The sequence below is a fragment of the Eutrigla gurnardus genome, assembly GCF_963514095.1.
Source record: "Eutrigla gurnardus genome assembly, chromosome: 9".
NCBI classification, from domain to species: Eukaryota; Metazoa; Chordata; class Actinopteri; order Perciformes; family Triglidae; genus Eutrigla; species Eutrigla gurnardus.
Window position 1 is genome coordinate 11,202,945 of NC_139923.1, and position 16,742 is coordinate 11,219,686.

At 41.1% G+C, this 16,742-nt stretch overlaps 2 protein-coding genes across 2 annotated transcripts; both read right to left on the minus strand.

Moving 5' to 3' along the window:
- Window positions 1-40: 40 nt before the first annotated feature.
- Window positions 41-10,725, minus strand: ap4e1 (adaptor related protein complex 4 subunit epsilon 1). Its single transcript, XM_084018490.1, has 21 exons — window positions 10,409-10,725; window positions 9,563-9,634; window positions 9,321-9,444; window positions 9,059-9,132; window positions 8,860-8,981; window positions 8,580-8,739; window positions 8,335-8,501; window positions 8,175-8,248; window positions 7,968-8,090; window positions 7,756-7,865; window positions 7,530-7,673; window positions 7,168-7,276; window positions 6,963-7,081; window positions 5,988-6,290; window positions 4,228-4,339; window positions 4,008-4,146; window positions 3,673-3,925; window positions 2,601-3,146; window positions 2,328-2,518; window positions 2,090-2,250; window positions 41-1,565 (listed from the first exon to the last, which is right to left on the minus strand). The coding sequence occupies exons 1-21, from the start codon at window positions 10,547-10,549 to the stop codon at window positions 1,405-1,407; spliced, it is 3,405 nt and encodes a 1,134-aa protein (XP_083874616.1). The 5' UTR covers window positions 10,550-10,725; the 3' UTR covers window positions 41-1,404.
- Window positions 10,726-12,811: 2,086 nt separating this feature from the next.
- Window positions 12,812-16,699, minus strand: gnb5a (guanine nucleotide binding protein (G protein), beta 5a). The gene is made up of 11 exons (XM_084017286.1): window positions 16,439-16,699; window positions 15,777-15,913; window positions 15,549-15,590; window positions 14,948-15,024; window positions 14,717-14,849; window positions 14,252-14,395; window positions 14,064-14,155; window positions 13,741-13,789; window positions 13,565-13,661; window positions 13,294-13,460; window positions 12,812-13,204 (listed from the first exon to the last, which is right to left on the minus strand). Exons 1-11 carry the CDS (start codon window positions 16,572-16,574, stop codon window positions 13,193-13,195), a joined length of 1,086 nt encoding a protein of 361 aa, XP_083873412.1. The 5' UTR covers window positions 16,575-16,699; the 3' UTR covers window positions 12,812-13,192.
- Between the last annotated feature and the right edge of the window lie 43 nt (window positions 16,700-16,742).

A 16,742-nucleotide genomic window follows, 5' to 3' on the forward strand; every position in this document is an offset into this window, starting at 1 on the left:
TGTGATTATTTAATGAATAATTGTTGACAAAATCAAAGTAATTCACATGAGTTGGATTTATTCATAAGTTAGCAGAATGCAGTGACAGGCACTGTAAGAAACAATGATTTCCTCTGAACCACAGGCACAAATCAAAAACACCACCATGGCATTAGGACATAAGGCGTTAAGTTAATGTTAAAGTTGAGTTTCATACACATTGTTAGCTCCACGCTGTGCATCTAATCAAGACACAGGCAACAAAGGACAAAGGTGAACTTTCCCTTTAGTTGAATTAAATAAAATGAGACGAGTCAAATCTGGTACAGCATGATCAAACAGTACATGGAGCATGATGATTTTCTTCCTTTCAGAAAAAAAAAAACGATATAAAATATTTTCAGTAAGAATATAAATCTAATAAATATGTTTTTAATACTGTCTTGATACAAAAATATAATAATTAAAGACGGCTAAAATCCACCTCTCTCTGAAACTGACAGAAACATGAGTGCATAGATAATAATCACACAGAAGGCAGCGTCTACAAAACATGAGGGGAAACTGAAATGCTCCTCATCATGACGACAGACAGAGAATATGGACATCGAAGAGTGACGTCGTCATTGCTATATTTAAGACAAACCACTCTCATCATAGACGTTATTAATATGTGGAACTGCTGCAGTCTGAGGTTAGCGTTAGCACTAAGCAATCCTAAAGACAAACAGGGATGTAAACCTCTTTTTCCACACGGTTCTTCTTGTAAAGCAAAGGTTTCTTTCCACAGCAGAATTCATTTGGTAAACGATAGCAATATCTCCCCTGTGCTTCTCCACGCACCACACAATAAATAACAGCAACCTGTCAAAAGGCAAGAATGTATGTTATTCTTCCATTTCACTCAGTATTGATTCATTTGATGAAAATATCCCAAAATTCCTTTTTGTCTTTGTCTGATTAAAATACAAATGGGTTTCATAGTTATCATCGTTTTCGAAATGAATTTGGATTTTAGAAAGTGAGACACAACCGGGGCACAAAAAATATTATATATAATAATAATATCATCACACTAAGTCTTCATGTCATTCACCAACAATATTTCAAATGTGAAGTTTTCATGTTATAGAGCTCTGTCATCATTTTAAGACATTATTGTTATTCTGCAGGTTAAAAATGCAATCTATTGGCCCTGAGGTTATTATTCCTAACCATGACTGTCAAACCGCTGTGATCCTGTGGATTATTCCAAACACATGAAGAAAATGTCTGTTGTAAATGAAAGTGGAAGAGATAGACAAACAGCAAAGACGTTCTGCACTACCGCTCCATCTACCTTCTTCTTCTTCTTCTTCTTCGGTGGTTGAGGGTCAGGTGGTCGTGTTGCTCAGTGGTGTCGGTGGAGGAGCTGCAGTCGGACGCTCAGTGCTCCTCTAAAGCTCTCTGACAGTGGTACATCAGGCAGTCGGGCAGGTCGGGAACGGGAGAGCGCAGCCAGGCGGCCAGCGTTCCCGCATGCAGGCGACAGTGCATCAGACACGGCTGGTCCGGGAGCAGCCGGCAAGCTACAATACCTTCCATACCTGTGGGGAAAATAGTAGTGTGAAATACAAAACAAAGTACATGTGAAGTGTACGTTGAGTTTAACACATATCAACCTGTGCCACTGCAGTTGGAAAAATAAACAAGCTCAAAAGCTCTGGAACAAGTGAGGAGGTGGAGATCGAGTAGGGATTGACTGTCAAATCATACAGCTGTGCTAACGGTTCATTCATTCAAATTAATAAAGCCATTAGTGACAAGTTAGAAACAATTATCACATATGCAATATTAGAAAGTGGTACCAAAGTAACTAATTCTACTACTCATGAGTGAAATACTAATAATGTTGACACAGGAACTGCTAGTAAGTCTACTTTGTGTTAAGATTATTTTGTGAAACCACTAATTTCAAGGTCAAGAAGGACGTTTCACACTTAATCCATAAAATAATTTGGAGTTGGGCAGGAGCTTTGTCCCTCATGCCATCGCAGCCTAAAATAAAACGCCTTGCTGACTATTAAGGGTCAATTTTGACATTTTAAATGAGAACTGAAAGTCTGCTCACCGATGATTTCGACGACATGAAGCTCAAGTTTCTGCTTCAGAACGTTCAGAGTGGCTGCAAGAGGTTCTTGGCCATCAGTTATCAGTGTCAAGTTCTGCTTGGTATCATGAGAGAAGTCCATCCACATTGTCCCATACTCCTCCGTGGACACGGTCAGCGGTCTGAAGGAAGACGTGGATAATTACAGTCAGCAGCTAATCGTCTCTGCGCGGCCAGATGTGAGCAGAAGATATTTGACCTGATGAAGCTGGTTAGAGGCAGTTTGTATGAGAACTGCACCGACTGAGGCGTCCCAACAGGAAACTGGTAAGACACCATGCCAACCGCTTCCACGTGAACCGAAGGCCTCTTCACAGTGAGCTCATACTGACACACTGCTACACTGTGGCTTCTCACCTCCTGCACCGGACTGTCACACACACAGGATACCTGAAACATGACACCCAAAAGGCCATTTGATATGAAAGGCACCACAAGGAGAGCATAAAACACTAAAATGTATGCACTGTACCTCAAGTTCATCCGAGTCAAGCTCTAGTAGTATCTGTTGAACGTCAGAGTCAGAAGAGTTGCAAATGAAAACGACGAGGGCTAAAGAATCCTCCTTCTGCACATGACAGGCTGAGAGGTCCAGGCTTTGGTCGGAGCACAGAGCCCTGATTTCTGAGTGGCCGAGTCCAGAGAGCTCTGCGGGAAGATAAGAACTGAGACACAAGTCTTGAGGTCCGTCTGAGTCCTCGCATGGAGCCGGACTAGAAGCCACCACACCGTTATCCCGGACGAGAGAGGGGCTACTTCCCTTCATGTCACTGTCAGGTAACTCCACATCACAAGTGCCATTTGCAGCAGTCGGGCCCGGAGAGAGTTGGGACGTCTGTTCGGGGGAAGAAACCAGCTCCGAGGGGATGTTGTTACCCAGCAGGTTATGCACCGTGCTCGGTGTGGAGACAAGTGACTTGGATGTTTGCTTGCTGGCACCCGATGACGACGACGACGACGAGCCCGGACCCTTCGCTTTTCTTCTGAATCGCTGAGTCGTCAGCTCAGATTTCCCCATCTGTTAAAAGGAAAGGTTTTAGCTGTAACAGATGCATTTCTTGTGATGCATAGTGTATCATATTTGTTTCTCATTATTAAAAGGTTCACTATAAACATTGCAATGGGCTTCAATATCACATCACACTGGCTGAGTCAACAGATCAATAATCGCTTCAATTTCAAACCAGAATGCTAAACGTTTTGTTGTTCCAGCTTCTCAATTTACTGCTTTTCTCTTATATGAATATAAGTTTCATGTCTTTGAAATTTAGACTGTTTAACTAGTAGTTTAACTACATTTTGCGGTAGCTTGTTGGTAGTTGAACAACATTCATATTTGAATAGTGACTCAAGTAGTTTAAATACTTTTTTGTTATATTTTGGGGAGTAAACTGAACTTACAGACTATTTGAAGCCATAAAAGGAAAGGATAATAAAACGTATATTTCACTGTATTTTTCTGGGAACAGGTGGGCACTGTGTTGATGATACGTCAGACTCTGCATCCTCACCTCTAACAGAAAAAGAAGAACTAAAAAGCTCACCAGAGACACAGAACTATGGGAGCTCAGTCCGACAAACAGCGAGGAGGCCAGCTGCTGTTTCTCTCGTTCGGGCTCGGGGGTCGGTACCGGAGTGGGGGTCTGGCTGTGTGCACCGTCAGCCTCATTCTGCTGACTGGGGGACCGGAGGGGACTGGGAACCTCAACATGGGCAGACTCCTCCACAGGTTCCCTCTGCGACAGGTAGCCTTCCCTCCCCCACACCCTCTTCACACCATCCAGCTTCAGAGTTGAGCTGAAACAAAAGGCCAAGTATGAGCAGTGCATTTGTGTGTAAGCTATTTTAATTCAGACAGCACAAGTGTGTGTCCACTTACCCTGCTTTGTGTGAGACGTCGGTGCTACCGCCCGACAGACCAGAGCTTATGGACAACAGCGTAGGAGACTGTCTGTCAGCGATGCTGCAGGAGGACATGCTGATGGGCAGCGACAGGCCGTACGGCTCCAGGCTCAGCGCTGAGACGACAACGTCAGAGCAAATCAAAGCATTGCACGCGCTGACACATGTGCCAACATCCGAACCTCAATTTTTTTTACCTTTCGCCTGAGCAAGTTCCTCCTGCCGTTGATGGGGAGGCTTGTACGGAGCAGCGCCAGCAGCCAATGCCTCGGACACAAATCCATCCAGAAATGACAGAGAGGAATCCACCTGGAAACCAACATGAACACCAAGTGTCAAATTCTCCTTTAATGTAAATGGAGGCATTATTTGAAATAGTTAAATGTGTGGGTTTCATGTATATTTCCTGTAAACTTTGTTTGGTCACAGAACTCAACACTGCATGAAATTCTACAACCAGGAGAGGAAGCACTGGTGTAAACCCAACCCATCAGACTAATCTAGACATGCTTAAACAGCTGCGATGATGACGACTGTTATTCCCATTATTATGGAAAATAGGACCATTAATATAATGGAGGGCAAGTGTAGGCAGGTTCGGTTCCTACTATCAGATAATAACCACTTACTCTGCCAGAGAGGAGGAACTACAAAGTAACATCAACAGCTAAATCATTAAAGGCTTTTACACAAGTCTCAGCAGAGGACGGTCAACTTGTTTCCATGTTTCCAGGATACCAGGTTTGAATGAGTATTGACTGTAAACAACATTACTATGGCAGTAATACAGTGCCGTGTAAAGTATTTCCTTCCTGATTTCTTCGTTTTTGTCCCCCTTAAATGTTTCAGATCATCAAACGAAATGTAATAAAAGTTTTTTATATTATTATGTTATTTATTGAAGGGAAACAAAACTATCCAACCCTACTGGCCCCTATGTGAAAAAGTAATTGCCCCCTTGGTTACGCAATCAACCAAAAGAACAAATTTAATTGATAATTGGGTTAAATTTCACAAGCCACGCCCATGAATGTCTACTGCCAGACTTGTTCAATCTGAACACTTAAAAAGAACCTGTCTGGCGATGTGAAGCAGGATAAAAGGTCTCAAAGAGCAACAAATGATGCTGCAATCAAAAGTACATCAACTGCATTTATCAGCTTGGAAAGCGTTACAAAGACATTTCTAAGGCTCTGGGACTCCAGTGAACCACAGTGAGAGACGTTATTAACACATGGAGAGAACATGGAACAGTGGTGAACCTTCCCAGGACCGACCGGCCAATAAACTCCACCAAAAGCACACTGACGATTCATCCAGGAGGTCCCATAAGAGCCCAGAATAAATCCTCTGAGGGAGTGCAGGCCTGACATGATTCCACAATAAGAAGGAGAGAGGGAGAGCTATGAGACCATGTCCATAAAGAACACAAAGGCTTGTCTCCCCCCGAGACCTTTGGGATAAGATTCTATCAACTGATGAGTCAAAGGCAGACGTTTTTTGGAAGACATGGGTCCCGTTACATCTGGTGTAAATCTAATACAGCACTCCACAAGAAGAACATCATACCAGCAGTCAGACATACTGTCTTATGTTGCTGAATTAAAACAATTCTGCAAAGAGGAGCGGGCCAAAATTCCTCCACAGCGATGTAAAAGACTCTGCTGTTGTGTTGTGTTTGCCAAGGATGGCACTACCAGCTATTAGGTTAAGGGGGCAATTACTTTTTCACATGGCTGATATAAGTTTGGAATAATTCATTACCTTCAATACATGGAATAATCATATAAAAACTGTATTTTGTGTTCACTCATGTTGTCTTTGTCTTATATTACTATTAGTTTGATGATCTGAAACATTTAAGGGCGACAAATGTGCAAAAAAACGAAGAAATCCAAAAGGCGTCAAATGCTTATTCACTGTATATCGTACTCTTAAAAACCATTCTGCATGTTACCTCCAGGGGTTCCAGGCCAGCGTTTCGAGGGAGCACCCTGGCTCGTAGTTCAGAGTCTTGGCTGAGGTGCTGCAGCTCCTGAGCCCTCTGTCTCAGTACTGTGTCCAGGGAGCAGCTGTATGTTTCAGAGACCTCCTGGGCCACAGAAGCTCCTGCCCCGCCCTCGCACAGCTTGGTCATTGCCATGAGGACCCAGCTCTTGGTTTCACTGCTGGTGTTCTTCATGTCCAACAGTTTGGCCAGCAGCCTCAGGACTGTGGTCGCTTCAGGTTCCTCCCTCAAATAGGAGTATTCACCGAGGACCTGTGCATTGCAGAGAAGAGGCGCTTTAGTGCATTATTTAGTATATGTCACTGTATAATATGTTGTATTTATAGTATGTTGTGAGTAACATTTTGAAGGACAGGGAGTATGGTCATTTAATTTTTTAATTTGTAAAAGATTTAGACAATATACCTTCATGCAACTCATTTTGTTTTATCTACTTGACTTTTTGTGTCATTCCTGTGAAAATGAACTCACGCATGTTTCCATTTTAGGCTACCATGGTACAAATTGTCATCTTACTGGCCATGTAGAAATTCAGCTTGATCTGGCTGTTTTTGAGCTGCTTGAAATCTTCACATTTCTGGTCCTCCATCAGGAGACACACCAGCATGACTGGATTTTAAGATCTGGATTACCTACTCCAAAGTAAAAGTGCTTCCACTTATAAACAGATATCGTTTCTTGATGGGGTTTGCTCTTCCTCCTGTAGTTATTCCTATCAATGTTCACTAAAATGCATTTTGTATTTCATTCCATCACTAAAATTGTAATATTCTTTTTATGCCTGCAAATTGTAAAATAATTACTATGATTATGATAAAGTATTTTTAAACCAAAATAGTATTCATTTTACTTGTACAACTTCTTGATCTCATATGATTTCATAAGAATTATTAATTAACGGTTCATTACGCCAACAGCACTCACCCAGCTGATGACTTGGAGGAAGCGCTGTGGCAGTTTCCCAGGCTCTCCTTCCAGCAGAGAAACATATGAATCCACAGCAAACAGCCTCAACTTCCTGTCTTCCTCCACTGTGTCAAATCCTGGGGCATTAAAGAGAATCAAATTAGAGAAATGTCACGACACAGCGGAACAACAACTACAGAATAAGCAAGTGCGGGTATCTCACCCTCAGACAGCAGTTTGAGGAAACTGTTTGGGATGTCAGGCTGCATCATGTCTCCACCCAGTGAAAACACTGTGTTCATGGTCTCAATGAACCATTCATTGTCTGGTGCATATGTATAATGGTTCATAGGAAAAAAATCGACACAATACATAGGAACAAACAAGGTATAAACAGCATGTCATTAAAGGATTGGATTTCTGATTTTCAACCCAGAACTATAATAGTGATTTAAGCATTGCTTTCTACCAGAAACCATGGTAGACATTTAATCAGAGAATCAATTCGAGTAGGCAGTGTATACTCTCTCCAGTGTGTATAGGAGTGCAGTGTGTCACCAGAGGTAAATTAATGTATATTTAAGGATATTTTTCAGCCAGCTCTGCCACCTTCCCCACCAGGTCAATTGTAGTGTAGTCGTCTTTATTGATGCGCAGGAACTCCAGCATCTTATCAACGATGACTGTGACATTCTGGGCATTAGTGATCCGAAAGAGTAGCTCCAGTGTCTACATGAAAAGAGGAAAACGTCCCATAACGCTGTAAACCTTCTATGACACCGAACCCAGACTACACCGGAATCTGCCTCACCTCACGCTTGATGATGAGGTCGGGGTGATCAAGACACTCTATGATGGTCATCTGATGCTGCAGGGCTAGTTTAGGATCCTGCTGGACCACATATGTGAGGGCCTTCAAGCCTACAGTAAAACCAAAGCAAACAATTCACTACAATTAATATCCGTCTTGATTACCAATGTAAAAAAAAGAGGCATAAATCAATATTTCTATTTGAATCTTACCAAGATATTTCAGGTTTATCTTCGGTGACAGAACAAAGTTGCCGATGCACTTTGCTGCCTTTTCCAAAAGTTCAGATTTGGGATGAATCGTGTAAATACATTTTACACACTCGTACAATATTGCTGGAAATAAAGAGAGTGGTTGAAGACAGTACTTAAATGATTCTAAACGACCAAATTGACAACGATACTTTAAAGTGGACATACCATAGGTGATGTTGTGATTCATCTCTGCTCTTCGTAAAGACTCGTCAAGGACTTCATACATGATCTCACTTGTCCTTTCAAACAAACGGACAAACACGCTGTATTTGCAAGGACTTGAGTGCAAAGCACAGCCATATCTTGACATAAACATAATAATTACCTCTGATCATTTTTCCCGAGTAAGGACAGTATTCTGAGAAGCTGAATTTGCAGCCATGGAGCAGGGACACTATGATAGTTAAAGTCCATGGGCAGCTTTCCTCCCACCACCTGCTTCAGTATGGTGACAAAACTTGTTGTCAGGTCCTTATAACCTTCTGGATTCTCCTGCAACAACAGAAAAATGTGTGATGAGACTGAATTACACCCGAGTAGCTTCATCTAGAATGCAGAAAAACAAATGACCTGGATCATCTGTAGGTAGATGTGCAGGGAAGCTGTCATGACGCCCGGATCCTTGTCACACAGAGCTTTACGAAACTTGTTGTGGATGTGTTGAACTTGATTTGGTGCTATTAGGTAGAACTTATACAGTGCCAGGACTGCTTTTCGTCGAATGATTTCTCTGCGAATATGTTCGGAGAAACCCTTATAATTCATAATATTTGAGCAGACTTTGTATGCTCCAGTTTACTGTATGAATAAATTCACATGAATGCACCGTAGTAACTAAATAGTAACTTACTTTGGGTGATTAAGTTTCTCCTCGACCAGAGGAAGTATGGCAGGAATCATGTCTTTGGGGAACATCTGGCTGACAACAGTTAGAGCCATGCACACTTCAATAAGGTTTGTGCTCTGAAGATCCTGAAAAACACAAAATACATCAACTTCCCCTACGCCAGGACAGCAGATAGCAGACGCCATAAAAACACAACACCCACCTTTAATACAGTATTCACCAGGAGAAGAAGCAGCTCGTGACTTTCGTTCAGAAACAAAGACACGGCGAGATAACCTGCACATCAGAAACACAAACTTATATTTGGCCAATGCGGTTCAGGATGACGCAGTGAAGTTAATCAATAAAGCTGCTGTGATGAAGAAGTTCTCAAAAAATCTTCAAAATTCTACAAACTCAAATAGCTTTATTTTTTAGACTCTGAAGAATCAGTGAGCTCTTCAGCCGATCACTAAAGAACATACCGACTCTTTTCTCCAGAGCAGTGCCTTGTTGAGCCAGTTTGATGGCATGAATATAGCTGAATGAAGCCTCATAACCGAGCATTTCACAGTAGATGGCTCTCACCATGAGCTCCTTCATCTGCCTCTGAATCAGATGACACGTGGAAGAAGTAAACACATCAATCATTTTAGACTTTACAGGAGCTTTTTGAATAATCTGCTGTCTTGTACAAGACCAAATTGGAAAATCAGGAAACTCATACCATAGAGGTGTTGGGGGACGACACCTGCTCTTTGATAGATGCTAGTTCATGTTGAATACATTTTTCCTCCTCCTGAATGAGAGGAAACACTTATTAGGATTAGGATATTGAGATCTTCTAACATTTGTACTAGCATGCTCTGTTTGCATGCTTGAAACTCTGTCTCCATCTTGATAAATGCTGGTGGACTGTAAAAGCACCAGCTATAACGGTATAAGTAATTCATTCTATCCTTGACAAAGCCTATTATGTTGCAGTTTTAAATACATTCAAATATTATCAATAAACCAAACACTTAGATACATTTTACATGATTCTTGACCATTGCCTTCATTATACCATGGCAGGATACAATGGAAATCAAGTTGTAGAGACTTTATAGATTGGCAATGCACCACAGTGAAGGTCAGTTAGTTATATCTAGCGAATGCCATTCAATGTAAACATTTTGTGATTCGTGCATTCACGTGTTTGTGCGATATGAATGACAGCAGCATCGATTTCTTTTTTACAGCGTCCATATTTGTCCTCCACTCTTAAACATCTCGAATTTCTGAGTTTATCACAAGCACGTGAACGCACCAAAAGGACGTTTTAAAATAGCTCTGCGTTCACCTGTATTGTCACGTGATCATAATATGGCAGGAACCAGAGGGCGCCTGTAAATCAGTCTAAAACGTAGCACGATGATGCAGGGAATAGGTGGTATTTAGTCAGTGGGTTAAAACACATAAACACACCTTCTTAAATTAGCATAGGCAGCTTAACAAGCTAACGCCAGGGCACATCACCAAACGCTGACTCATCTTAGTTCACCCGAGCTCCAGTTTTTAGGGAGTGACTCACATGTTTGGACGTTAAGTCGGTGATCGCTCTGATGAGGTTTCCTAGTTTCGAGGTGGAGGACAGTTTTGCAGATCCGGGATGAGAGTCTAAAGACAGGAGGCTCGGCAGAGCTGTCAGGGTCTTCTCCACAACATCGCTCATTTTGGCAGCGTAAGACAGGTCTTGTCAGGTTGTGGTTTCTCTTTAAAGATACACTTATTAAATCATCGTTCCATAGCAGTAAGAGTTTCAGAGAGATTTTGTGAAGGATAAACGCTAAACGTTTAAAAATATCACAAGAGGCACAATACTAGCTTGCCAGTCGGCCATTGTTTTGATTCAGCGGCAAGACTGCTTGTTGATGATGTCACTTCCTTTCTTTCCTTTCGTACTAGTTTTTTGGCGGTTAGCAAACAAAGTTTTGGTGCATTACCGCCACCAACTGGTATGGAGTATGAATCAAATAACCTTAAAATAAACTAATCAAAATAAAAAAATACAATAAAAAACAAACAAAAACAAACAAACTAATAATAATAATAATAATAATAATAATAATAATAATAATAATAATAATAACCTATATCTTTCCATACAAATTAGTTACCCTGAGAAAATGCAATATAATTGGATTGCCCTTATTTGAATTTTTTTTGTAAAATATCTATTAAATGAAATTGTACTTTTTCTTTTCTGAATCGTTCTCTCGTTGTCTTCTTTCTTCCTCATACCTCTCACATTGTATAATGAGATGCTCTATTGTCTCTTCTTGACCACAGTCTCCACATCGGCCTGTATTATGCTTACCTATTATAAAAAGTGTGCTGTTCAGACCAATGTGTCCAAATCTGATTCTTGAAATAATCGTCTCCTCTTTTCTGTTTCTTTCCTGCACATCTCATTTCTCCCACTTTTCCTTTGATTTCCATTGATTTCAGTTTTACCAATGTTAATACTTAAATCAATCTTACTTCTTTTTGTTAACTCTTTTGCTACCTTATCTGCCATTTGGTATTCTCTAATGCCAATGTGTGCAGGTATCCATACAAATATGACTGTAAGCCCCATCATTTGAATTCTGTATAGTGTTTGTCGTATCTCAAAATGTCTGGTCTGCCGTCTGACTGGCTGTGCTTTAAACTCTTTATTGCTGAACAAATAACTGTCCTTAATGGCCTGGCGTCCTCGACCCACTGTACCGCTAACAATATTGCAATCATTTCACCTGTTTATACTGAGACTTCATTATTGATCCTCTTCCCTACTTTGATGTGAAATTCTGGTACAATAAATGCTGCTCCTACTTTATCTATCTGTTGATGCATCTGACAAAGCTGTAGTATCTGTCAATGTATTTCTGTATGATGAATTAATTTTACATACGTTGTTTATCCTTGTTTTTCTGTTCTAATATTGTAAAGTCTACTGTTATATCTGGTAGTATCCAAATTAAAGGCAACGGAACTGTTGGAACTACATGTATTTGCTATGTTGATTTGTATTTCTCTCTGAGTTACTGTCCATCCAAAACCATTTGTTCCCCTTATCTCCTTGTCAATGTCACTTCCCCTTGTCTTAGGAAACTTTATTAGGACCCTTAAACAAAAACAGTGACTGCTAGAAATAGTCCTGTACAAGAAAATAAAACAATAAGACAATTGAAAAGAACACCAATGAGGAAGTGATGATATTCAAAACTCAGTTTATTATGTTTGTAATACTTTGATAAACAGTCCCTTTATTAACTGTACACTAAACTACAATAAAATAATTACAGTAAATATTAAATCCAAGCCATTGGATAACTGCGTGAACAGGAGTACATTCTAAGAATTTAAACATCATTTTTTGTATATTAGTATTTAGATATCTGGTGGGGGACCGCAGGTTAAGGGTGTCTGCAGTGCGCACATAGAGAAGAAAGTGGCAAATGAGAGGTAAAGCATCTTTTCAAATCATAGGGAGTACAAAAATCCATATAATGTATTTCAGGTAAATATATGCTTCTTTTTGCATTAGAATAATAGGTGAGTTGTTGTCAAGGCTTGTTGAGCACACAGGGTATGGAATTAAATCCATTTACATATTTTATAAACTACAAACTTGTACTTTTGTTTACAATATTTTATGCCAATGCTCCTTCATATCCAATACTTTTTATGAATCGGCTTCAGACTAATATGCATTAATTTCTAAAAGCCAATGTAATAATCCTCATCATTTCTCAAATTCCAACATTTCTCATATACATAGTCATTTGCATGTCCCCCTTTCCTCCGTCATTAGAAACTCAAGCCAAGTGAAGCAGAGGCCTTCATAAAAACCTAACTGCTTCTCCTGCAGATGCATTTTGTTTCCTAGTATTCAGTTTTCTTTTTCAGTCTGCATTCCTCCATTATTTTATGTGCAAAAATACCAAACAAATAAATAAACAAGTAATGTCCTTTATGTGAGCACATACAATACGTCACTTTATTGTGTCACTTCTATCCTACACTGATACTAGTCACTACCAATGTTATTTTCTGCTATATACATTTTACATCTTAAGTTGAAACCATAAGTACCTCTGTGCAATTTTCTTCCAATCATACTGTAGGACAATCACGTGCCATTTGGTTTAATTACTCTCTGAAATATGTAAATCTACCATGTGACCATGAGACTGGAATATATACAGTAATATTGATATGCCCTATGTACAACCGAAACGGTGGTCTATCTCTGTGATTGTACTCTAGCTAACAGAAACATTGGTTTGTCTTCAGGAAGTCTGTCTACCATTTAATCCTTTGGTCTTCATCCCTAAGCCCAGATCTGGAAAAATCAAACAGCAGAAATTACAAGATATCACCAGAAAGGTGGCAAAGTTGTCAGACCAGATGATAATAATGGACATTTCATACCCGAAGAGTGTGGTCCCAGGAACCCGTGCAGAAGGCCGTCCCATCTGGAGAGACACGCAGAGTACTGACACGGTTCTCATGTCCAAATAGGATAGAGACACGTGTTCCTTTAAGAACATCCCAAACATTTATGGTGTAGTCATTGTAGCCACCAAACAATAACCGTCCTGAAAGATAAAACAAAAACATAAATGCCTTTATCTCTAATACACAAACAATTAAATTGTGAAGCTCTGATTGGTCATTAACGGCTGAAATGTATATTTCTTACCACTCAGAGAGAAATCAACACTGGAGACCCCAAATATGATGCTCTCTTTGGAGTAAATAGCCACTTCTCTGTCTGCCCTTAAGTCATACAGGCGGCACTGTAACAAAGGTCAGTGTTTGAATGAGTTTCAATAGGTTTCCAATTGCTTTTCATGCGGTAAACATCTGATTACTTACTGTAGCATCATCTGATCCAGATGCAAATGCATCTCCACTGGGATAGTATCTGTTAAAAACGAAACGGACAGCCTTAAGTTAGCAATGAGTAACTCTCTTGTCTAGGATTTGAATATACCTGACTTTTAGCGACTCCTAGTGGTGGGATAAAGAAAAGACAATATACAGGGGCTCCGAATTAATGATTTAAAGCATCAATATACACCTGAATTCTCTAATTTTTCCATGAACAAAAACATAGAATATCTTTCTGATGGATGAATCAAAACATTCTCAACTCTTCATTTAAATAAACTTAAAATTGACAATAAACAATTACTTACCGCACACTATTTATGTCTGATTCATGAGTTTCAAAAGACTGAATGCACTGCCCTGAACGCATGTCCCACACATTGGCCTTCTTATCACAGCCCTGCAATAAAACATAATCATTCAGAATATGATTAAATGTTTGAAGTAATGTAGTGAAGTTGAGATGGTAATCAGCTGGTGTGAGCGGTGTCCTCACCCCTGACACGAACGTGTTTCCAGTCTCGGAGGGGGCCAGGTCCAGACAGAGGACGTCTGCTGCGTGTCCATGGAAACTCTGCAACAGCTGCCCACTCTCAACATCCCATAATGCACACGTTCCATCCCCGCTGGACGTCAGGATCTTTGACACAACCAGACGATAAGGAGGGGAAAAAGCGTCTGTTTAAAGATCAGTAAAAGTCTATGTGGGCTAACACACAGCTATAAATGGGTTGTCTCAGCTGTGTGAAACATCATGTGACCAGGACATCAAACCAGGAGCAAATGGCTGCTGTGAATTATTAACAGGGAGGGGGAGCTCCTTATTGGGAGTACTGAAGGCTGTGATTTCAGATTAATAATGAGAGAAATAGTGATGAATAGAAAAAGCAGCCGTGTTTGCAGGACGTGTAAAATGATTACTTCTGTCGGATGTGTTTTTGTGTAGGGTCGATATTCTCACCTGCATATCCGAGTTGGTGAAGCTGCAGGCTGACAGGTAGTTTGTGTGCATGGCCACGGATTTCTTCTTGGCAGCCAAGTTTTCATTCTTGTCCAGAGACAGAGGATACACTGAGCATTTATTATCCAGGCCCCTGTGACAAGAAAGCAATCCCAGTTTAGCAAAAAGAAAGCAGAAACCCAAACAGATGATACACCATATCTGGATCATGACGGCCAATAAGACACTCACCCACAAGCGACAGCACAGCCGGAGGGTGCGTAGGCGCAGGCCATAACCCAGGTGCAAGGCATTGTCACAGCATGCTCCTAATAAATATCAAAAGACATATCTGCATGAGCCACATCGGGACAGTGGGTTTAATCAAATTCATTAGATCGATTAATTAGAGCCAAACAGGAAGCATTAGACATTAGTGGAGTTCCAGTTTGTCCAGAAGGAGACTGACATTTTAAAATGCATTTTAGACATTATCGTGGCCAATGTTCCACTCTGATAGCAATCTCTGGTGTCCCTTCCTCTCCACGCTCATTCATAAACATGGGAATTAGCATCTTTTGCACCATAGCACACTGCAGATATCCTGTTGATGTCTCCTCCTGTCTATTATGTCTCATAGATTTGATTTTCTACATGATATTGGGAAGGGTGAAAGTCTCATTATAGAGGCTCAGTAGATTACATTCACAATGACAACTCTCTGGAACATTCATAATAATTTACAAACACTAAATTCTAGTTTCTATGCACTTATGATAATAAACCTAGTTTCTTCACATTTCTAAATTACTTAAATACAATGTACTTGTATACATTGAAAAAGAGAAGTTACCTTGTTGGTGGTGAAAGCATCCCATACAATCACCTTTCCATCCTGCAAAGAGATTAGAACATTTTCAATTCAATACCATTTTATTCATATAGGCCCAAATCCCAAATTTGCAAGTACAATATAAAACACACACACACACACACACACACAGTGTACAATTATACGCCAGCTCCATAACGAGCTGCAGGGCTAAAAGCATGAAAGTCAGCGGCACATAGAGTGTTAGACCTGTGAGGAGCTGACGATCCTCCTCTTGTCCTTGCACCAGTCCATGCACAGAACTTTGTTACCGTGTCCCTTCAGGGTTCTTCGGGTCTTCATGACGAACTGACCCAGCCCATCCACCTTCTCGGCCACCTGATGTACTGTACACACACACACGCACACACACACGCGCACACACACACGCACACACACACACACACACACACATACGCACACATAATGTACAATACATTAAATCCTCTACTGTATACACCCTGGATTAATATCCCCTGGAGAAGTGGGTCTATAAATACATGTTTGTTTAATCTGTCACGTCCTCTCATAAACAAACATGCGTTTAAAAATAGGCCATGTCTATGCTTCTTCCGCACGTCTTATTAAACATCTGCCTAGCAGCTGAGCTTTGATTGGACAAAACCACAACATAGAAGACACTCGGATGGAGGCGGTGGGCTGTAACATGGTAACGAACGGGCTGCTTAAATCGCCTGTGAAATCTCGGCGCTAACGTCAATCAGTTCAATAATCACATCGCCTCCCCGTAAAAACACGCGACCCTCCGGTAAAAACACATCCGCCTGCCACCAGACACCCGCCGCCGTTGGTCCCGACACACTGCGACCACAGCGGCGACTCGAGGCCTCTCCATTTTCACCAGCACTCACGCTCGACATCGTGCAGCTTCGCTCTCTCCTCCTCCAGCTTCGACTTCAGCGTCTCCGACTCCGTTTTGAGGTGCGCCAGAGTCTCGTTCAGCTGTACCTCCTGTGTCGCCATTTCAGGGATTAGAGGGGATCTCATATATTTCCTTTGTGCAAGCAGCGATCGGCAGCGAAAAGGCTTAAAGCGGAGCTAACAGCTGATGCTGCTGTCATGACGTCACGGGGAGAAGATGCTCCTCCAGTTCGCAGATGGAGGAAGAGGATTCTGCATCCTGGTGATGCTGCTCTGCTCCGCTGCATCCTCAGC

Bases quoted from the DNA above. Each gene is read 5' to 3' on its own strand.
- ap4e1 (XM_084018490.1), bottom strand. From the start codon at position 10,549: ATGAGCGATGTTGTGGAGAAGACCCTGACAGCTCTGCCGAGCCTCCTG. The intron at 8,502-8,579 runs GTCATTTGTTTT...CTGTTGTTGCAG, and splicing joins TCTACCTACAGATGATCCAG to GAGAATCCAGAAGGTTATAA. The intron at 4,340-5,987 runs GTAACATGCAGA...GTTGGTTTCCAG, and splicing joins CTGGCCTGGAACCCCTGGAG to GTGGATTCCTCTCTGTCATT.
- gnb5a (XM_084017286.1), bottom strand. From the start codon at position 16,574: ATGAGATCCCCTCTAATCCCTGAAATGGCGACACAGGAGGTACAGCTG. The intron at 15,914-16,438 runs GTGAGTGCTGGT...GTGTGTGTACAG, and splicing joins GAAGCTGCACGATGTCGAGC to TACATCAGGTGGCCGAGAAG. The intron at 14,396-14,716 runs GTGAGAATATCG...GTTGTGTCAAAG, and splicing joins TCACCAACTCGGATATGCAG to ATCCTGACGTCCAGCGGGGA.